This window comes from Anolis carolinensis, chromosome 1, assembly GCF_035594765.1.
Source record: "Anolis carolinensis isolate JA03-04 chromosome 1, rAnoCar3.1.pri, whole genome shotgun sequence".
Classification (NCBI taxonomy): Eukaryota; Metazoa; Chordata; class Lepidosauria; order Squamata; family Dactyloidae; genus Anolis; species Anolis carolinensis.
In genome coordinates, this window is record NC_085841.1 from 256,380,887 (window position 1) to 256,404,740 (window position 23,854).

The 23,854-nt window shown below is 41.9% G+C and overlaps 1 protein-coding gene across 5 annotated transcripts in view; it reads right to left on the reverse strand.

Annotated features, from left to right (window-relative positions):
• nckap5 (NCK associated protein 5) overlaps positions 1-23,854 on the reverse strand; it is an 856,064-nt gene that overhangs the window by 46,734 nt on the left and 785,476 nt on the right. For all 5 annotated transcript variants that reach the window (XM_062975038.1, XM_062975005.1, XM_062974931.1 and 2 more), the window contains 2 exons: positions 23,557-23,693; positions 22,187-22,316 (listed from right to left, as the gene is read on the reverse strand). In XM_062975038.1, coding sequence (XP_062831108.1) covers positions 22,187-22,316; positions 23,557-23,693 — 267 coding nt within the window. The remainder of the gene's footprint in view (positions 1-22,186; positions 22,317-23,556; positions 23,694-23,854) is intronic.

The window sequence follows — 23,854 nt, forward strand, 5'->3', positions numbered from 1 at the left end:
GAGTTAGGCATACACTTTGGGAAAGCCAACAGAACTAGGAAATATTTTTTTTTGGGGGGGGGGGGATTCTTCTGATTGAAGGTATGAATTTATTTCGCCAAGTGGAAGTTACAACTTGTTAAGGTATCATCATGCAGAAAGAAAACTTTTCCAGATCTCTGCCAAATACAAATCAAAATAATTTCTTCATTTCTAACAAAAATAGAAACACAACTCTGCAAGAGGAAGAATCACACCGATGTGACAATGAAGCAAACTGTCATTTCTCATTGTTCTATGAGTTATGGCAGTAAAGAAATGTCTACGTCCTTCCACTTATTCAAAACACTTCCTTAAAAAAAGTTAATATATTTGGCCATAGATTCAACTATCCATACCTTGAAAATGTATATTAAAATCCCAAAACCAAACCTTGATTAAGTAGATTAAGTAACTCCATTAAGTAGAGGAGGCACCATTTTACTATTGCAGTGTATAATGGGGATCCTGGAATGGATACCAATGGATACCATGGACCTACTCTACAGCAAAAACTTGGAATATTGAAATATTGGATCCACTGTATGGACTTAGAAAAATATATGAACAGGAACACTGTACTAACCCAAAAAAGTAGGGAAAAAAATAGAAGCTAAAACAAAAAAGGTATGCAACCAAGAACCCCAAATAGATGAGTAGCAGATTTGTCCTGTAGTGACATTTGCATGCGTAAGTCATGCTATGTATGTGGGACAAATTAGTTGCTACAGTGTAACAGACACATTCTGCTGACAGCAGCGGAAGCGGAGATACACTGACATCAACACTGCTACTACTGAAAAGGCCTTATGGCATGTTAAAGCTACACAAATAAGTTGTTTAGAATTCATGCACAACTAATAAGGCTAGGAAAAACATCACACTTTTACAATAGCCAAAATGCAATATATTTTGAAGGAATGAGCAGCAATATACAGTTCACTGATTCTGTATTACGCACTAAGAGGCAGCTCAGTGCACGAGATATTAGTTTTATTTGTGAGGTTATTAAGTTTTCTCCATTTCAAGATAGTATTAATCACGAGTTACCATTTGTGGTTGCTTGGGTGATTTGGAAACGAGAACCTCAGATTTGGAGTACCATACTAGCTCCTTCCAGATATTTTACAGATATCTGTGAATGAATACATATAGGGAAATATACAAAAGCAGTAATGTTCTTTCCGAAAAGAACCACGTATATTCATAGGAAGTTTATTTATAAATTCAGGAACCCCTAAAAAAGCAGACTTCTAGGCACTTGAAGGTGAAGAATGAGAGAGTTCTGGGCCACAGATTATACTATTAGCTATTACACAAACCTGTTTCATTACAAAGCATGTTAAAGAAAATAGTTTATTGATCTTGACATCAGGGATATAATACCTAGGTTCATTAGACTAACAAGTTCAATTTAAAATTAATTCTGTATTGACCAGATTGTATTATTTAAGGAAATGGTGTAGGTCTGTGCATGAATGTATGTTGGAAAGGGGAGACAGTTGCAACATTTAGCTGGATGAAGAAGGAGAAAAAGAAGAATACTTGGAATAATGTTTAATTGGATAATGATGATCAAAGGAAATGAACAGTTTCTTTTATATCGTTGTCAGTTCATCCTTCTAGTGTTCTAAGGGCTTCTTTGTTAAGCCGTGGCCATTCATCTCCAAGGTTATTCCTCTAAAATTGTTTTCCCATGGGAAGCTACAGAATTTTCTACACAAATGTGTCTTAATTCACAATTCCAAGATAAGTCTCATAAGCAGCTTATACTGTGGGCAAACGTTTCACAAAAAGCCTAGCAAAATGTTATCCTTTTATACACATGTGTTCATATTGACAATTACTTCAGGCTTCTTTTTTCCCATCTTTATTGGATTATCAGATAATAGAGGCTGACTTAAGCCGTACCAACACTGAAAAACAAATAAGCATGCCAGTCTCTCTGTCTCCTTTGAGGGATAAGAAGAACCATGGAAATGGTAGGGCCACATCATAACAATGCTGTGCTAGGACAAGAAAAAGCACAGTCCTTGAGTCTAAACTGGATGATCTTGTATTATCTTCTTTGGAACACAAGAGTCATATTGGATCACACCAAAAACATACCTAATCCAGTCTTCCTAACAGTTGGCCATAGCAAAACCACAAACAGACCATGATAACATGTTCCCATCAACCAATATTCAGAAGTGAATTGCCTCAGTGTGATCATTATCATCCATGAATAGTCCCATACTTATTTTCTTTCATTAGCACTAAAATCTAAGGAAATTTTTGGCAATGTTCTTCCCATTGGTCTAAACCTACCCAGATTATTTGGATGCCTAAAATTCTGATGTCATTTCAAGAATCTAATGAAATTGGCCATAAAAAGTTTATATATTTATTAGGTCTTAAGTTGCCACGGGCCTCTTTTTTTGCTTCTGCTGCAAGAGACTAACACAACAATCCCACAGGAAATTATTAGAGATCTCATTTGAGTTCATAAAATATTAGCTAATACACTGTCTTGAGCCCACAGATTCCAAGTCATGGGTGGAAGGCACTTCTGTGCACGTCCTGCTTGCAGTTTTTCGTACCCTCCAAAAGCCAATTCTTACATAATAATGGATGAGTTCAAAGAGTGCCGCAGCTAGAAGAGGAGAAATTGGCAACACTATGCACAGAGATCTCAGGATTCTTATCTTTGTTTGAGAAGTGCTTTAGAATTATTTTTTTAAAGGCAGCAAACAATTTAAGTAGTCTGAAACATAATCATCCTTCTGATAGGCCTAATTTGGCTAACACATTGTGCTAATATGATACATCTGAAGGATCACAAGTCCATTGAGACATGTTTATGCCATTAATTCCAAATCAACTCACTCAATTGAAAAAAAATCCCTGAGTTTATCTGGGAATGAAGCCATTTCAATTCTGCTCTATGCCGCAGCCAAGTCAGCAGTGTTTTCTTCTATAAGCATAGAGGTGTCTTTTTTAAAAAGGGGAAAAATAGGGAACAAAATTGCTTATCTCTGCTAGCTAGTTCTTGAATTGGCAAGGCATGGTAACATGAGCATCAAATCTCCTTAATGAATTGTTTGTACACTACACAAAAGCATTATGTGGCACAAGGGAAAAACAAAAGCAGTTGAAAGGAACATTTAAGTGAGCTTTAAGGGCCATTCTACACAATGCTAAAACCTGAGAGGAAGCGGGTTACAGCAACTTGCTTCCTCTCGGGTTCTAGTCCCTACCCCCAAACCAAAACCAGGGCTTTCCTGGGAATGGTGGTTAGATAGCATCCCAGGTCAATTTTTGGAGGGCCCTGCAAGCAGCACATGCTCCTCTCTACAAGACCCTGATGTGAGAAAATGACATCAGGAGATTGGGGGGGGGGGGGAATCCCTCCTCCCCCTACCTCCTAATGCGTCATTTTGTTGTGTCAGGAAGACTGTACAAAGGGACTTGCACTGCATATAGGCCCCTCTGGTAAGTTTTGGGGGTGAAATGGGGGGCTGGAGGGGGAGGGGTGGATGCACTCCTGGTCCTTTGGGCTTCTGGCAGTCTGAAGAAGTGGGGTGGCTGTGGGGAGTCAGTCCACACAGGGCCCTCATCTCTAAAGACCCAAACCTTAGCTTAAGGTCTGGATCTTTAGATGTGTTTAATTAATGTGGAGTACACTGGGAAAGCCTAGTTTACACTGCATTAATTCGCTTTTACTTGAGCCATTGTTTGGAGAGTCAGTGATCAAACTGTAACCTAATGTGAAAAGTTATTGGATACTTAAGCGATGGTGGGAGCTAAGCAGGGCCAGCCCTGGCCATGACCTGGATAGGAGACTGTTAATGAATACCAGGCACTGTAGTTTTGAAGAAAGAACTTTTCAGAAAAGAAAATACTCTACCCCATGGCACATATGTTTTGCCCACAGTTCCCTATTATATTTAGATAAAAGTATCTCATATTTTATGGGGTGGATGTTTATGTTTCTGAAGAACTATTAAGAATCAGAATATGAAATAATGGTTCAGAATATGAAAATTAGAACATAAGGGCTATGATGGACTTATGTAGGTCTATGTAATCTAACATTCTGTAGAAACATTGGCTTAAATCCAATTGCTAGTTCCAATTAGAGTAAACACATAGATGGTAAACATTTAGCTTATCTAAATAGCCTACAGCAGTGTGGTCCAACCTTTAGTTACCCGGGGGCTAATCAAACTTTAGTATAGGAATGTGAGGGCCAGAGACATTCCAGAAGGAAAAAAGTTTCTTAAAAACTTAAAGCAGTAAGAAGGGTAAACAATTTTTTTCCAAATGTTAAATTAAAATATTTTTCTAGTAAGAAGGGCAAGGGCCAACAAAAATGAATTGGTGGGCCACATGCGGCCTGTGGGTCACAGGTTGGACCACACTGGCCTAGAGAAAGCAGATACCACCTAATTTTGGCAGCTAACCACTTCTGACTATTACTTGCCTAAGAAAGCTCTATGATATTTATGGGGACACCATAAGTCAATAGCCAACTTGACTTAAACTGACATAGCCAGTCTTGCATCCCACCAAAAGCTGTTCCCATTCACTAGTTCCAGTGACACAATCCATCAGCCCTTCTTGTCCATGAATTCTACACTCATGGAGTCAACCAACCACAGCTTAAAATTATTTTAGGGGTCTCACCTTGAGGTCTTTGGATATAGGTTAGCACATAAATAATCAGATAAATAAATAAATAAATAAATACATAGTTTGCATTCAACATGTGTTTCTAAAGTGTGCATGCAGATGAAATAAAGGATAGCTACTCACTGATGTCAAAATGCTTTATTCCCAACATTCAGAATGCTATGTTTTGTTGTTAAAAAATGTGCTGTGCAGAGTTTGCCATGGTGACAAGCAGTACACACTGGTACAACCTCCACGTCGAAGCTATATTGTGATATCTTTATGTTTTATATCATCTTCCTTTTTTCTTTCTAAACACTTATTTTTCCCCTTAAAAGGCTCAGCACTGCTCTGCTATACTATGAAATGGTAGGAGAAACTGCACGCGAAATTATGAAAGGTTTTGAGAGAGGGGGGGAAATATCAGAAATCAGCAAGAGATGTTATTTTCTGCTTTCCAGTTTATAGAAACAGAAACAAAAACAAGTGAAAAGATATCCCTTCCTGCAACCACCAAACCCTATGCATAAAGAAGTGATGTCACACACTAACGTATGGTATAATGCAACAGATAAAATGTTTTTCCCTTTCATTTGTGAAAGCTCCCTGTAGACTAGTAGCTAAAAATCAAATAGAGTGAATGTGTTTTAAAATATTTTTTCTGATATTGTAATATCAAGATGAGTAAAATGTTATTTTTATGTAATATCAGGATGAGTGAAATGCTATTTTATCAGAAAAGGAATATTTACTGTATGGTAGAACCTTATGAATCCTTAATGTAATACTCTTTGGTCTGAACTATGACCACAGGCAGTCACAGCTTTGTATACATGTGCATTACCTGTGCACGCACCTACCAAACTATACCTGAGATTTATATTAGAATTCAATACCATACCATTTTTCCAGGAAGCAAGCATATAATATTTTAGTTGGAGAACACTGTGGCTGAGGATTCTGTGAGTTCATGCTTAAGAAATGAGAACAGATACAGAAAAGCTAATACCCAAAATGAAGAAAACCCCTAAGCTAGAGGTCAATTTTTACATTTGAATTATAACATTCGTGAAGTTAGCATCCCAGCAAATGGCCTCTCAGCTTGTAGATAAATTTAGTACCAACAGTGATCTAGGAAATTGTATGTGAATGACAGATAATTCAGATGCACACAGTGCAGAAGGCATATAGACTTGAGAGACCCTTCAAACTCAAATTCCTCCTCTCCCTCCTACTAGCTAATACCCACTCTCACATACATACAACCAAGCAAGTGTCAAAATGGGAAGGAAAACAGAGATTGAGAACAAACGTTGTGTGCCTTCATATTATTTCTGACCTAATGGCAACCATATGGTGAGCCTATTATGAGATTTTCCTGGTTAAATTTGTTTAGGTTTGCAATTGCCTTCCTCTGAGACTGAGAGGGTATGACTTGCAGAAAATCACCAAGTGGATTTACATGAAGCAAGAATTCAAACCCAGGTCTCCAGAATCATAGTCCAGTGCTGAAACCACTACACCACACTGGCTCCTAAAGCAGACAATCTTGCATTCTGTTCATCCATTGTCACGACCCAGGCTGCAGAGCACCAATAACCATACACAGAGGCCAGAATCTATCTAATATCTTTATTAAGGAAATATATAAAGTTAATAAAAGCAAGTGTATGAAATAGTTCAGAAGTAGACCTTTCAGGAAAGGTCAAAATTAGTCCAAGAAAACAATGTCCAATATGAAATATTAAGGTCCAAAGTTGTAATCCAATAACCGAAACACTCACTTTGCCAGGCAAAGTGAGGGGAGATGACAAGGTCCTTTAGTCCATGAACTTGAGCAAGGCTAGGAAATAACTTGAAACAAGGCTTGATACAAGGCAACAAGGAACGAGGAGCGAGAACAAGATCCGTGGAATTACTTGGCAAAATCCGGAAAACAAGGCAAGGCTGAGTCCTGGAAAACAAGGCAAGGTCCGTGGAGGTAAACAAGGCTGGAAACGGGAACGAAGGCTTGGAAACGGAGCGAAGGCTTGGAATCAGGAACAAGGCTTGAAACAGGAACGAGGCTTGGAAACGGAGCGCGCTGTCCACACACAACTTACTCCAGTAGCTGACGAATTGACTCCGCAAGATCCCTTTGTGGGAAAACACCTAAATAGGGTCTAGTTTTCCCACCAAAGAACAGTTCACTGGGGAACCAGAAACGAAAGCTAATCTCTGAGTCCAGATGCATGACTCCTTAAAGTTTCTCATGGAAAACAGGCTTAATCAGCTAAATTCTTAGCAGCTATCCTAGCACTCCTGCGAGAGGCCGCTTGAACTCCTCTCTGTTGTTTACAAAACTCGTGGCGAGAAAACACAGGAGATTTAGGCTCAGGGCTTGTTTGACAGATTTCTGGAAGACAAATCTCTTGCAGGTGCAAGGTTCCCAAATCTGGCTGGGAAGGTTCCAATTCTGACTGAGACGGTGAAAAACCCAAGTTCTCCTCTTCATCTGGGACTACAGTGCCATGAATGGGACTACATGGCCCATGACTCATCACACTATCCCCCTCCTCAAGCCCCCTCTCAAACTGGGACTCTCTCCCCGAGGCGCGAGGCCGCGGCTTGGCGGGATAGGTCTGATGGAAGCGGCGGGTTAGATCAGGAGCATGGACTGTGGAAGCGTCTTCCCAAGAGCGTTCCTCGGGGCCAAAACCCACCCAGTCAATGAGATATTGTAGGCGGCGGCGGTGAAAGCGAGAATCCAAAATGTCCTCAACCTCGAACTCCTCCTCCCCATTCATCAAAACAGGAGGGGGAGCCGGTCGGTCTGTATCAGGGCGCACACCATCCGCCGGAAGGAGCAGGGAGCGGTGGAACACTGGATGTATGCGCATTGAACGCGGAAGTTGGAGTTTGAAAGTCACGGGGTTAAGTTACGCCACCACTGGATAGGGGCCAATGAAACGGGCATCTAGCTTCCGGCAAGGGCGATGGGAGGGCAAAAAGCGAGTGGACAGAAGAACCCGGTCTCCTACCTTGATTTCGGGGCCCGGCTGGCGATGTTTGTCCGCGTGGCGTTTATAGTCCTCCTTGGCTTGGTCTAATTGCTGGAGCAAGAGTTGTTGCACCGCTGTGAGTTCCTGCAGCCAGTCCTCTGCTGCGGGAACTTCTGAGGTTTCAATGACAGGAGGAAAGAAACGTGGATGGAAGCCGTAGTTTGCAAAGAACGGGGTTTCTTTAGTAGAAGCCTGGACCCCATTGTTGTAGGCAAACTCTGACAACGATAACAGGGAAGCCCAATTGTCCTGTTGGTAGTTCACATAACAGCGAAGGTATTGTTCTAAAGTGGTATTGGTGCGCTCAGTTTGCCCATCTGTTTGGGGATGATGAGCCGAAGATAAACGAGAGTCTACGCCCAATAGTTTTTGTAGTGCTTTCCAGAAACGAGAGGTGAATTGGGACCCACGGTCTGTGACCAAACTCTTGGGCAATCCATGCAATCTGAAAACATGTTGGAGGAATAGATCTGCAGTCTCTTTGGCCGTGGGAAGGCCTTCACAGGGAATGAAATGGGCTAACTTGGTGAAAAGGTCCACCACCACTAGGATTGTGGTGAATCCACAGGAAGGTGGTAGATCAGTGATAAAATCCGCAGAGATTATTTCCCATGGGCGAGATGGGGTAGGAAGGGGATGCAGAAGCCCTGAGGGCTTCTCCCTTCTTGTCTTGGAGCGCTGGCATACTGGGCAGGTGTTGACATATTTTTCCACATCCTTGCGGATCTTGGGCCACCAGAAATCTCTTAGGATCAAATGCATAGTTTTGAATAGTCCGAAATGCCCTGCTGGCTTGCAGTCATGACACAGACGAAGTGCCTTTTCTCTGCCCGGTCCTGGGGGGATGTAAACATGATTTCTATAGCAAAGTAGCCCATCCTTAAGCGAAAAGGGAAAATGTAGTCCTTGGCGAAATTGGTCCTGTGCCCAGGCATCTACTTGCTGGCTGGCCCTGATTTCCTGAGCACAAAGGGGTCCTGGAGTAGGGGGAGTTGATTCAATGGGAGTGGATTTGGTGTTTCCCACTGTGAGCGTGGCAAAGTTCTCGGGTTGTAGCAGCTGAGATTCAAAGGTCTCCTTGCGCCCTGCAGCGTATTCCGGTTTCCGTGACAGAGCATCTGCTTGCTTGGTCTGGGCTGGGGTTACATAATGAATTTGGAAGTTAAAACGTTCAAAGAATAAAGCCCAGCGTTGTTGCCTCTGATTTAGCTTGCGGGCAGTTCTTAGATGCTCTAGATTCCGATGATCAGTATGGACTTCAATGGGAAATTTGGCCCCTTCTAACCAATGTCTCCAAGTTTCAAAGGCTGCCTTTATGGCCAATAGTTCCTTTTCCCAAATGGTGTAGTTTCTCTCTGGTGCGGTCAATTGACGGGAATAAAAGGCACAAGGATGAAGATGATCTCCCACCGGTTGTAGGAGTACAGCCCCAATTGCCACATCGGAGGCGTCCGCCTGCACGACGAAAGGGGTTTCAGGATCTGGATGCTGAAGGATTGGCTGGGACGTGAATAATTTCTTTAGTTGCTGGAACCCTTTCTCTGCTTGATCTGTCCAGCGGAAGGGCTGTTTCCCACGGATGCAGCTGGTGATTGGGTCAGACCAGCGGGCAAAGTCTGGAATGAACTTGCGATAGTAGTTCGCGAACCCCAAGAATCGTTGCACCTCTTTCTTGTTGGTGGGCGCCCGCCATTCCAATACTGCCGAAACCTTTGCCGGGTCCATGGAGAGCCCTAGTGGCGAGACGCGGTACCCCAGGAAATCTACCTCTTGTAGATCAAAAGCACATTTTTCTAGCTTGGCATAATGTCCATGATCCCGCAATCGTCGTAACACCATTCTGACGTGGTTCTCATGTTCTGATTGTGATCTAGAAAACACCAAAAAATCGTCCAGGTAGATGATCAAGAACCGATCTAGATAATCCTGAAAGATGTCATTGACAAAATGTTGGAACGTTGCGGGAGCTCCACATAATCCATAATTCATAACTCGGGACTCAAATAATCCGAATTTAGTCTGGAAGGCGGTCTTCCACTCGTCCCCTTCTCTGATGCGGACTAGATTATACGCCCCCCGAAGATCCAGCTTGGTGTAGACCTTGGCTCCTCGAAGTCGGTCTAGTAGGTCCGAGATTAAGGGCAGGGGATAGCTGTTCCGCTTAGTGATATTGTTCAATGCTCTATAGTCCACCACCAAGCGTAATTCCCCTGATTTCTTTTTCACAAACATCACTGGGGAAGCGGCTGGGGATTGAGAGGGTCTGATGAATCCCTTGCGAAGGTTTGACTCTATGAACTCCCTGAGAGCTTCTTGCTCCGGTTCAGTCAGGGAGTAGAGATGTCCTCGCGGGATCGGGGCCCCCTCCACCAAGTCAATGGCACAGTCATAAGGTCTATGTGGGGGTAATCTCTCGGCCTCTTTTTCATTGAATACATCCCAATATTCTGAGTACTTCTTGGGCAAGGTGATAATGGGCTCGGTGTCTGTGGCATGGCAGACCTTGGCTACAAGGCAATGGTTTTGGCAATATTTTGAAGCAAACTGCAGTTCTCTGTTGGACCAGGAGATGCTTGGGTCGTGAAGTGTCAGCCATGGAATTCCCAAAATCACAGGGAAATGGGGGACCTCGGTAACAAAGAAGGAAATCTCTTCCATATGTTCCCTTATCCACATTCTGGTGGGTTCCGACCACTGGCTTACGGGACCCGTCTTGAGGGGGCGGCCATCGATGGCTTGCACCACACGGGCATTCTTGAAGTCATGGTATTGTAATCCCAGAGAGTCGGCATACTCTCTATCAATGAAATTGTTTGTGGCTCCTGAGTCTATCATGGCATGGACCATGACTGGCCCCTTTTTTGCTGACCACAAGGTGACCACTAGAAGAAATAGGACCCCGGTTGGCGGCTCTTGAGTGGGTTTTTTGACCGGGTTGGCGAGCCTCTCTACGCCCGGTCGCTGGCTTCCCCCGCCGGCTGTGCGCCAGCCGCCTCAGACGTCTTCGTCTCCGTGGAGGACGCCGCCGCCAGACGGGCGGCGGGCTTCCCTTTGGCTGGGCACTCTCTGGCGAAGTGGCCCCCGTTTCCGCAGTACCAACAGAGATTCAGGCGTTGGCGGCGGGCCTTCTCGGCGGCATCTAACCTGGGACGCACATTGCCCAATTGCATCGGTACCTCCTCGCTCCCCCTGGGGTATGGGGCTGGTGGTGGGGGTCTCCATACTGGACGCGGCTGGACGCTGGTGGGAGCGGGAGGTTTCACCCCAGCTCTACCGCTCTGGCCTCGGACCCATTGTTTTCTGTTGGCAAGCATGACTTCAGCTCGTAAACATTGATCAATGAGTGCTTCAAGAGAGTGGGGGGGATCCACCTTGGAAATTTCCTCCAACATCTCGATGTTGAGACCCTCCCGAAATTGTCCTCTGAGGGCTATATCATTCCATCCGGTGCTGTGGGCCAGCACTCGGAACTCGGCTATGTACTGGGACAAGGGTCTGTCCCCCTGAGAGAGGCGCCGGAGTTTATGGCCGGCTGCCTCCAAATTGTCTTCGATCCCCCAAGTCGCCTTAATGTGATCCAAGAAGTGTTGCGCTGATCTTAGGTGTGGGGAAACTTGGTCGAACAAAGCCGTCGCCCAGTTGGCCGCTGGCCCGTCTAAAAGGCTGTAGATCCACGCCACTTTGATGTCTTCTTGGGGAAACTCGGCATTGCGGGCCTCCAGATAAGCCTGGCATTGGCGACGGAAAACATGAACCTTAGAAGCTTCTCCAGAAAACTTGGTTGGCAACGCCAGGGCCGGGAGACGGATTCCGCGTTCCTTCAATCCCTTTATTTCTCCCTCCTGCGCATTGAGCTTATCACGGATGCGATACACTTCCTCCTTGTCGATGGTGTAGCTGAGTGGCTGGCCTCCCGGTCCGGCTCCGGTAGACATTCTGGCCTAGGTTAATTGGTGCTTAGGGTGGCGGAGTCAAACTGTCACGACCCAGGCTGCAGAGCACCAATAACCATACACAGAGGCCAGAATCTATCTAATATCTTTATTAAGGAAATATATAAAGTTAATAAAAGCAAGTGTATGAAATAGTTCAGAAGTAGACCTTTCAGGAAAGGTCAAAATTAGTCCAAGAAAACAATGTCCAATATGAAATATTAAGGTCCAAAGTTGTAATCCAATAACCGAAACACTCACTTTGCCAGGCAAAGTGAGGGGAGATGACAAGGTCCTTTAGTCCATGAACTTGAGCAAGGCTAGGAAATAACTTGAAACAAGGCTTGATACAAGGCAACAAGGAACGAGGAGCGAGAACAAGATCCGTGGAATTACTTGGCAAAATCCGGAAAACAAGGCAAGGCTGAGTCCTGGAAAACAAGGCAAGGTCCGTGGAGGTAAACAAGGCTGGAAACGGAGCGAAGGCTTGGAATCAGGAACAAGGCTTGAAACAGGAACGAGGCTTGGAAACGGAGCGCGCTGTCCACACACAACTTACTCCAGTAGCTGACGAATTGACTCCGCAAGATCCCTTTGTGGGTAAAACACCTAAATAGGGTCTAGTTTTCCCACCAAAGAACAGTTCACTGGGGAACCAGAAACGAAAGCTAATCTCTGAGTCCAGATGCATGACTCCTTAAAGTTTCTCATGGAAAACAGGCTTAATCAGCTAAATTCTTAGCAGCTATCCTAGCACTCCTGCGAGAGGCCGCTTGAACTCCTCTCTGTTGTTTACAAAACTCGTGGCGAGAAAACACAGGAGATTTAGGCTCAGGGCTTGTTTGACAGATTTCTGGAAGACAAATCTCTTGCAGGTGCAAGGTTCCCAAATCTGGCTGGGAAGGTTCCAATTCTGACTGAGACGGTGAAAAACCCAAGTTCTCCTCTTCATCTGGGACTACAGTGCCATGAATGGGACTACATGGCCCATGACTCATCACATCCATTCACACATGTTTGACAGCACAGTCCAATTATTTCTGGGTGGATTTTGCTTCAAGTCGTTTCTTCCCTTTGCTAAATGGGATGCTATATAGTGCGGGTTAAACCACCGAGCTGCTGAATTCGCTGACCGAAAAACTGGTGCTTTGAATCCAAGGAGTGGAGTGAGCTCCCTCTATTAGCTCCAGCTTCTGCCAACCTAGCAGTTCGAAAACATTCAAGTGTGAGTAGATCAATAGTACCGCTTCTGCAGGAAGGTAATGGCTCTCCATGCAGTCATGCTGGCCACATGACCTAGGAGGTGTCTATGGACAACACCAGCTCTTTGGCTTAGAAATAGAGATGAGCACCAACCCCCTTAATGTCAGGGGAAACCTTTACCTTTACTATAGTGCTGGGACCACTGATTGTCTTCTTGCTTAACCTGCCTTCGTGTTGTAAATGGCACCTATCAGCTTCTCTGTCTTCCAGGGGAAATGAAAAGTATGGAGTTTTATTTATTTATTTATTTCCAATATTTCTACCCCGCCCTTCTCCCCGAGGGGACTCAGGGCGGCTTACACAACTGGTAGGATCACTACCAGGCAAGTGCTGTGATCACAACCCACTGAAAATTGTCTAGCAAACTACCAGTACACTGATTGATGTTCTTCCCACCTCCATAATAAATAATACAGTATATATAATCTTGGCTTCAGTATGGTGGCGTTGTACCTTGTAATAACAGGTCACAGATTATGATACATAATGTCACAATACTTTACCTAAAGCCTTTTGCATGCTGGCAGGGTTCCTATACCTTTGACATGACTGACAAATACTTCATTAGGATCAGGTTTCCTTGACTCTGAGGTGTAGCGGAGTGAAAACTGCTCCTGCTACTAAGGAAAGGAAGGGGACACCCTGGCAGAAGGCAGCCTCAAAGAATACCTTATTAGACAGTCAGACTGTAACTACCATATTGTTGGCACTTTTAAGTCCAATTTAATTGAGCTACACAAGGCTACGGCACACTGCCTTTCCGACAAGTAGGGTAAACGCATTCTGTCCATCACATTTGTATTTTTTTCCTCCTTAAGCCATCACAGCCTTGTTCGAGTTAGGAGTCTAGGCACATAACGTTTTTACTTTTAAATAGGCTCCATGATTGAGCTAAACTGTTTTATGGAAACCAAGTAAGATTTGCATGTGTGTGTGTGTGCATGTTTGTGTGAGAGAGATCATCTACACTGTAGAACTAATCACAATATTTGTAGTTTGCTGAGGAGCCAGCACTCTTTGGCAGAGAAGGATCAAAACCTTGTAAAAGTTCAATTCCCATGATCCCATAGCATTGAGCCATTACTGTTAAAGTAATGTCAAACTACATTAATTCTACAGTGCAGATGCAGAGAGATAAAGAGAGCAGCATCCTGGATGATATGTTATCTTTCTAAAAAGGATTGCAGGCCTCTGGTGAACAAATTGCAACAGAGAATGCAGTTGTCCATGCCGTTTTAAATAAGAAAGTCAGTAGCAACTGTCTTTTCATGGTCATTGCTCTTCATTTGTCATTCTGAAAAGTGTAATACTAACAGGCAAGCCCCATGTGTTTTATGCAACTGTCACTATGTCTCAAGAAGCAATAAGATTTTCTGAGCACAGCTGAAAGTTTTCTGACGGTAAATGTTAAACAACAACCCCATACGCTTCATAACAAAATGCTGATGTGGAAAAAGGCACCTATCATCCAGTGAGGGATACATTTCTGTTCTCACATCAAAGCATAGCTTTTCTGATCTTTACAAAATGCTTTTACCCAATACCATGTTTGCACACAACAGAGATCCATTGTGTTAAGTAAAGCACCGGATGAAGAAAGAAAAAAGATCCATCACTCTGATAAAGGGCAAAGCAAAAATATTTATCTATTTGTGCTTTGAGATTCTGAACTCAAGGAAGCAAGGTTGTGTTTTAATAATATTTGTCATATGCAGACAACTGAGTTGTGATTACAAAACATTTTAGTTGTGGGACGAAATGAAAAGTCTAATTATGTTTCTCTCCATTAGCCCTTTTTTGTATATCAGTGCTATTGCCTGGTTGTTGTAGGGTTTGGTTGTTATTGTTTGGTCTTTTTGCAAGTATAAGGTTAGCATTATCCAAAAAGTACATTAAGGATTACTGTGGGATACTAAACTATGTTATATTAGTCATGTTAGGGCAGGCATGGGCAAACTTCACCCCTCCAGGTGTTTTGGACTTCAACTCCCACAATTTCTAACAGCCTACAGGTTGTGAGAAATTGTGGGAGTTGAAGTTCAAAACACCTGAATGTGCCAAAGTTTGCCCATGCCTGTTAGGGAACTGAATTAAGAAAGGTAAGATCCAGGTTCAAATCCCCATTGAGCAATAAAGATCACAAAGTAGTTTTGACTATGTTATTACCTCTTTGTCCAACCTCTGTTCACAGAATTGTTTTAAGGATGAAATGGGAAAAGGAACTCTTAGAGGAAAATCCCTTGAGGCAAAAGCAAGGTCCTAAATGATACATGGGCTAAAGTGCTGTGTGGCGAGCCATTTGTTCACAGCGATTTCTTTTTAATGGCAAGGCTGATTCCACACATCCAGAAGCTTAAATTTCCAGATTTTATTCCCAGATAGTACTTAATGGATGTGGTGTCTAATTAACTGAAAGAATGAGTAACCTTTTCTATAGTGGGGTCAGAACTGTATATATCTAGCATCAACAGCTTTGATGGCGTTGGCCAGATTATAGTTCATTTTCTTTAAAAATCCAAGCTATTATACGTATTTTAAATAAAGAGATTCTGAATCTTGATATGGTTATTGTTTGTCATCATCCCCTTGAGCTCTCTTCCCAATTTTAAACAAAAGCATGGGCCTTTATTCTAAGAGCAAAATGGCTGAGAGCAAAAAGTCTAGATTTGCTCTTGCAAGAAATAAGATAGACTATGGTACATTTCAAAGCGCCAAGCTATCTTTAATTACGTGGTGTTTCCAGTGCGCCGCTACAAATGTTGCAGCCATATATATCTTGCCTTAAGGAAAGAAGATGTTCAAAAGTTTTCTTTACTCTTCCCTGCAGTCCATGTGGCATTTTCAATCTGGACATCAATAAATAGTAATGATGCGTGCAGAAAAAGAAATTAAACCAGACATATCCCTCAAGTAAGGGAGAGGTAATAGCATTTGGAGAGAGAGGGGGGGGGGAGATGTGAGAGAACTCTCACTAGGGGATGTTCTGCTCTTGCCATCTTTAGTAGAAGTTCTATTCAGCCGCTCAATAAAACTATAATGTGCTAATTGTTCAGGTCCATCCTTTCCACAACAGCCGCAGAAGCTGTGCTGGTATATATCCAAGATTGACATGGGCTTCCCCAAAGAGAACTTTTTCACACTAATTTCTTCTTGGACAAATTTTAAAACAACAACAACACACACACACACACACTTATTTGAGAGAAAAATCAATATAGAGCTCAGTGTGCTGTCCATTTATTCAGCATAGAAATAGTTCAAGTCAATCAGAAATATGGAAGATGAAAGCTGTAACATTCACACAACAGGGGCTGGTCACCAATCCTTAATGTTAGGCTAGTTATGTTGCAATTTAAACCCACAAAGCAAGAGGATTTTGGGTTACAAGTCAAGCAATGTTTCATGCTTTTTTAAAAAAAAAGGGAGAAGAAAAAATATATGAGATAAGCATTCCCAGTTTCAATAGTAAGTAATTTCCTTGCCTGAAGAAAAATTGCTAATTTTACTTTAATACAGAGTTTTGTATATTACTTTAGCTTAAATGTATATCTTAATCACAGGGGCCGATCTGCCCTACATATCCTGAGTGCATGCCTACTTTCCAGCTTTCTTTCATTCTTTTCTCTCTGCTAATTGCATTTTTTACTTTGTCGCCTTGCTAATCTTAAATCCTTAAGTGAGAGGTAGAAGCACTGACTGATGAGGTTATACTTTTTTTTACAACCACGAAGGATTTCAAAATCTCCATTAAAAACTGTGCTTTTCTTAGACAATGGGTCTCTATAAAATTGCTCATTAACTGGAAAAAGAATATTAATGATGTATTAGACCTGACATTTAAAAACGATGAATAGAAATATGTTTTATTTATGTACAAAGGTGGTTATTGAAAGACTGGGTTGGCCATCGTGGTGGTGCATCCAAGAGACAATTTTCTTCTCTTTCGACCCTTGGTGGGGAGGAGGGCAACAAAAGCCAGGAGTCTATTTCTGGTATTGGATATCAGAGTTTTTAAATGGTTCAACATTGCAGGGGCAAAGGTACCTTTAAAAGATTGATTTAAAAGATAAATCAACTACTTCCAGGAGTTGGATATGCTTTAATCCTAAGAACTGAATATCACTCTGTACTGCACCTGAAGTAGTGGGCCTATATCCACGAAAGCCCATGCTCGTAAAATAAACACCAGTAAGTCTTCTTGCCCTCCTTTTTATGCTGCAAGAGGTCAACACAGTTACTTCTCTGAAAACACACCCATAGAATGCATGGAACTGCATTATATGAGTCTACACCAGGCATTGGCAAACTTTAGCCCTCCAGGTGTTTTGGACTTCAACTCTCACAATTCCCAACAGCCTATCACCTGTTAGGAATTATGGAAGTTGAAGTCCAAAACACCTGGAGGGCTTAAAGTTTGCCAATGCTTGATTTACACTGACCATATATAATGCACTTTCAAACTGCATTATATGACAGTGTTGATGAGGCCAAGGAGAGACAATTCCAGAAATAGGAACGAACTAATTCAAGATCAAATCTAGCTCTCCAGTTGTGGGTAGGGCAATAATTAGTTAGCATCACTCTCAAACATAGCCCATGGTTGCTGGAACTGATGAGAACCGAAGTCCCACATTCACAAGCATAGATGGATGAGCTCATTATTGTTGACTTGACTCAAAGATTAAAATTTAACACAATAGTCTCAGATGGATATAATACACCAACTCCTCCATGCACCTCTCACAGCTTTGAAACCCAACACATATTTTTGGTGCTCTGTGCTGGACAACTTTCTTTCCAACCTAAGAAGGTTGCTATTGCCATCACTACTGTCCTCTCACCCCATTAGCAGCCCCTTGATTTAATTCAGGCCATCAAAGAAGGACTAGAAAAGAAGAGTAATGGTTTGAAGTCTATTTTCCTTCCCCTTTCTTCTGCTTTCCCCTGCTTTTAACTACAGAGACTAGCAGCTGAACTACAAAGAAAGGAAAGAAAATAGCCAGCGGCCTAATTTTCATCTTCCACTCTGCCTGATGGAATAAAAGTGAGGTGCTCCTACGAAGGTGACCAGCGATAGCAGCAGTAGTTTCATTCTTTCCAATGAGTACACAGCAAAGCACTATAATCTGTGACAGGAAGCTTGTAGGAACAATGCAGAAAGCAGGAGGAAGAGACAAACTGAAAACTAGGGCTATTGGTAGATGCTTCAATTGTAACATTTATTGTAGAAGTTCTACTGGCTCGACTGAGATGAGGATAAGATCCAATCCACAGAACAGAATAGGATTAAAAATGGCGACTTAGGGCTGGAAATTTGCCTTTCTGATAACCTGAAAGTGCTTGACATTTTTCAATGTTCAGCTAGAACACGTGAGAAGAGCCAAAGAGCACCGTCAGACATCTCTGCCTGTGTTCCCCTTGCCAATTTTCTCCCCTCTACTTCTCCCTCCCATTCCCTCTTTTCCAAAGTAAGGGTTTTTCCCCCTAGTATAAAGGGAGTAGGAGACAGAAGTGGGTACTCCAAAGGTTTATGAGCAGTTAAGACAGGGGCAGTTCACAACAGGTAACAACTGTGTTGTTTTTGCTCAGAAGAATTCAAAGAGGGAAATTCACACAGTTGGTTAAGGGATCAAGCTCTCAACTAATCCTTATTTATATTTAATGTGTGTGTATGTGTGTGTGTGTGTGTGTGTGTGTGTGTGTGTGTGTGTGTATATATATATATATATATATATATATATATATATATATACACATACATACATACATACATACATATATATATATACACATACACACACACACACACACACACACTGACAGGAGAACTGAATAGTCTATACCCCATCAGATGTTAGTTGAGTTCTATCAGCCCCAGTAAAATAGCCAGAGTTCCATCAGCCCCAGTAAAATAACCCTACAGATTGCTAAACCCATGTTAAATTGTCCACATATAGCTTACAGTACCTGAAGTATGTAAACTCTTTCAAGGGGTATGGAGTTGTCTTAAGAAAGAACATCCTTCTTGTTTCAGAGCTGGTGATCTCAGAGATATGAATCTCTTTGTGACACTTTTAGGAAAACTTAGGCAAGCTAGTTTATCTTAGGCCCCTTCCACACAGCTGAATAAAATCCTATATTATCTGCTTTGAACTGGAATATATGGCAGTGTGGACTCAGATATTTCAGTTCAAGGTAGATATTGTGGAATTTTCTGCTTTGATATTCTGGGTTATATGGCTTTGTGAAAGGACCCATAGGCAACCTCTTAATCTGAAATACTAGGAAAACAGTATTAACCTATTTTACAGGGTGGCTGTACAACGTTACAATGGTTACAGAATGATGTGTGTGAACCACTTTGAACACTCAGAACTTATCTACACTGCTCCCAAAGCATGTACTCACCTTGAATGGATTGCTGGCTGCCCTCACAGTGCCTTCTGGTGAGTATCATGGGGTTTTATTTCACTTTAAACTAACTTTGTCCTATATTTTGCACTGCCACCATTATTGTTTCTCTGTGTTTATCAGTGCAGGGAATGGGGATGGATCACACCGTTGCCACTGCTAGTTCCTGGCTGTTGTGGACACCTCCTTCTTGCTGGTTGTGTGGGCCTCAGAAGAGCCACCTGCAATAGCCAGGAGCTCAAACAGAGCTCTGTGGCTGGCAAGGTGTGGTGGTGATGGCAACACAAAGGAGGTGATAGTCCAGTGTGTGTGTGTGTGGGGGGGGGGGCATGATCCTGGGGCCATTTGAATAACAGCCATTTGAATTGGGTGGTGGTCCTTCAGGACAGATTTACACCAAGCTAAACTGACTGCTATAGCTGAGCCCTTAAAAGCAGTTTTAATGTTATTGTTCCTGAATTGATCTTGGCATGGATATCACATCAAATGGAAACCTTTTGTGGACCAAAAGCCCTTGATTGAGGACTCACTGAATGCAGCCACTCATCCAATTCTTCAGTTGTTGATCACATGCATGCTGAAAATGAGATTGCCTGCCTGGGGCCACTACAAATATGTTGCTATTTCTCTAATGAAAAATTTATTCTATATCAGACTATTGATTCTGGAAAGATTTCAATACTCCTTAATTAAGTCACTGCAGAATCTCAGAGAGTGTGTGCACGTGTTTTATTTAATTGTACGCTAAAATAATTATCCCCTGCTTTTCTTCTCTCTCTAAACAGTCTCCTTTGGCTCAAATCCAGTTCCAACAGTGTCTTCTGCAATCTGTACATCAGTTTAGTCTCATCTATGTCCTTGGGTTAATTTAGTGGTACTTAGGCAAGTTAAAAAACCAAAATAGTGCAGGAATGTTTTGAGCTACAAGCTAGAAAAATAATAATTTGACACAGTGATTGATAGAAAAATGCCCAATGCAATCTGCAGCTCTGTTTGAATGTCTCCTGGTTTAGATTCTGTGAGAGAGTGACTGTGATCAGACATTTTTTCCCCCATTGTCAGCAGACATTGCTTCTGATGTATGTTTTGTCATTGTTTCTGATGTATGTTATAAGGGCCAATATTCATAAATGGTATGAGAAATCACTACTCACTTTTGAGGCAACAGGTAACCCTCATGTGAAGAGCAGTGCAAGCATTAGCTTTTAGCCAGCTTAACTAAGACTTATAGGAAGTTTAATGCCAGTATGCATATATAGGTTTCCTTGTTTCTCAATGCCTGCTATTTTGATTGGTTTGAATTATACCCAGAAGCCATATGTTCAAAAAGTGGTCCAATCTTTCATCTTGTTTACATTTTTGTGACCATGTGCTGCTTCCCCCCCCCCCCTTTTAATGGTCTCTTGCCTTATATAACACAGTATCATAATCCTTGGGAGCCCCTGGTGGCGCAGCGTGTTAAACCACTGAGCTGCTGAACTTGCGGACCAAAAGGTCACAGGTTCGCATCCAGGGAGTGGAGTAAGCACCCACTGCTAGTTCCAGCTTCTGCCAACCTAGCACTTCGAGAACATGCACATGTGAGTAGATCAATAGGTACCACTACAGCAGGAAGATAACAGCGCTCCATGCAGTCATGCTGGCCACATGACCTTGGAGGTCTCTACGGACAACGCTGGTTCTTCGGCTTAGAAATGGAGATGAGCACCAACCCCCAGAGTCAAACACGCCTAGACTTAATGTCAGGGGAAAACCTTTACCTACCTTCACCTATCATAATCCTTGTGTTTGTGCGGAAAATTCATGTTTGTGTTTAAAATATGTACATTCAACATTTTAACAATTTCTACATTTTGATAGTGCTCTGGTCCTTAACCCTTCCAATAAGTGGGAGATGTCCTCAGTTTTGTGTGCTCCTGCCTTGTTTCTGTGCTTGATGCAGGGGGCTGTAAGCTAATGCGAACTTCAGCTACCATGCTGTCAACAACCACATCTAAATTGTTATAGTTGAACTCTCAGATTGCTTTTGATACTATTTAAAACTTTGATCATGTGGAGCCATCATGATTCATTGGGTAGGTTGCTCAGAAAAAACATTTCCATGTTTTTGTAGATTAATCACATGAGTTACACCTGGATATTCAAAACATGTAAATTACCATCTAAAATAGGAAAATAGCATCAGTAACTGTTTTGGCAATGAATAAAAATTCATCCTCTACTCTGGGATGGATTTGTGCAGAGTACACCTACTGCCTGTATTTTAATCTAGACTTTGCAGTCAATGAATAATAACAAACAAACCTGTATTTTTTTTAGTCCCGTCACATATACTTGAAGACAGAAATCCATCAAACCACCACATTTGGATTTTGGTTCTAGTTTTCAATGACAAGGGATAAGGTTCAAGGTTCAGAACTTTGGATTGCTTCTTTAGATGCAAACTAAACCCCAAACTGGACCTCCATTCAACTAACACAGCATCACAACAATTAAGGAATGTTTGAAACAACTGATTATAAGCTCTGTCACAGTAATATGAAGATGAGGAAACAATGTTCATGGTCACTAGGTTATTTTAAGCTAGCAAAGGATGCAGTTTATATAGCTAGATATAATGGTATTCCATTAAAAAATTACCCAATAGAATGCTTTGTAGTTGTTGTTTTTCTTTAGTTTACAGGTATGATTTTTTAAAATGTAGTTGTAGAGACAAGAACTGATGTATATACACAATCAAAAGCACATAATGGAAAATTGGGTTTGAAAAGAGATGAAAAAAAAAAGCACAATGCTATCAAACCAAAGCAGCTGCCATGACAAAGGTGAGAAGGTCTATAAATCTCTTGTGTACAAATGGTAAATTACCTTGTTTGTTGTTCATTAAATCCACCAGCTTTTCCTCTCCAGTTACAAAATCGTTTGTTTCATACTCCAGCTCTGTTTCAGTATCACTGCTACTGCTAGCAGAATAAGTGCATACTCTCAGCGCCCTGTCCTAGAAGGCAACAAAAAGGACAAATTTGTATACCAGAAAACATTTCAATGAATGCAAATGGGGAGTGCAGTGCAGTACAACAGGTAAACCATTTTGTTTCTTTCAGTTGGATCATGATTTATTACGCTGCTTCAATTTACCATTGATTATTCAATTAAATATTACACATTTCTGAAAATGGATTTCATCCTCCAGTTAGCATTGTTCAGACACAAGCTAAGTATTAATATCCATTTTGTAAAGAGATTCTTAGTGCCTTCTCCAGTTTAGCTATATAGACATTTTGTTACTTTATCACTTAGCGCAGAGTTAAAATTGTAATATACAGACTGGGGTGAAATATTAAGAGAGAAAATGATTTGGTGTAGGGAGAGCAGAGTTCAAATGTTTAATTTATTATGAGTGGTGAAGTTTTAGGTAATACCAAATTCCATCCAATTGGTTCACAATTTCCAATGCACCAAGTGTGGTGAAATGTTAAGAAAATACTATGTTTTATCTAAAACAGTGGTTCTTATCCTGTGGACAGCGGCCCACTAAATGAAAATCTGGCCTGCAAACCTCCTTCCTCTTTATTTATTTATTTTATTTATTTTATTTCCGTTCCTTTCCACAGAGCTGACCATTGCATTGGATAGACCACATCAGCTCTAGATTATTAAATATGATTTTCTGTGGGTGAGCAGATGGTGACTACTGGATGGCATATGTTCTGTATCAGAAACTAGAGCTGATGTGGTCTATCCAATGCAATTTTCTGAATCAGCACCCCAATTAATCAAACCAAACATAAAGTGGACCAAAAACTGATTCGTAGCCATTTTGTTACTTATGTTGGAGAGTGGTCGCTGTTCAAAGTGGTCCCTGTTCAAGTGGTCCCTGGTCAAAGTGGGCTCTGGTCAAAAAAGGTAGAAAACCACTGATCGACATGGGCCACTTGCTGAAGAGCTGGTCCAGAGTGACAGCGCACTTAAGATATGGTTCTTCCCCAGTGTAAACTATTTGCCAGGGTTGTTGAGAGCAGACAACTAACAATCTCTCTAAGTGGGATATACACATTTGTGGATAATGAACCACTAATGTAGTGGTTCTCAACCTGTGGATCCTTCAACTCCCAGAAATCCTAACAGCTGGTAAACTGGCTGGGATTTCTGGGAGTTGTGGGCCAAAACATCTGGGGATCCGCAGGTTGAGAACCACTGCACTAATAGTTCCTGCCCACTTTTTATTTCATTTGTACCTTGGCTTTAGTAGCTTTTTTGTTACTCCAATCGGGAAACATCTTCTTGTTACTCTCTCCTTTTTCTGAATGTTCTGATGATGTGGAAGTCACAGAATTCTCCTCTGGTCTGCTTTTTTTCACAGGACTTGTTAATCCTAGATAATAAACAGAAGTAATTTTTTCGAACCTCAATATGTGAAAAACTGTTTTATTTCATTTCCATGCAAGGGTCAGGTTTGCCAACTTTTCCACCCTGAATATGTTGTACTTCTACCAAAGCAATTTAAGAATGAAATATTTGAAATAGTGCAATGAG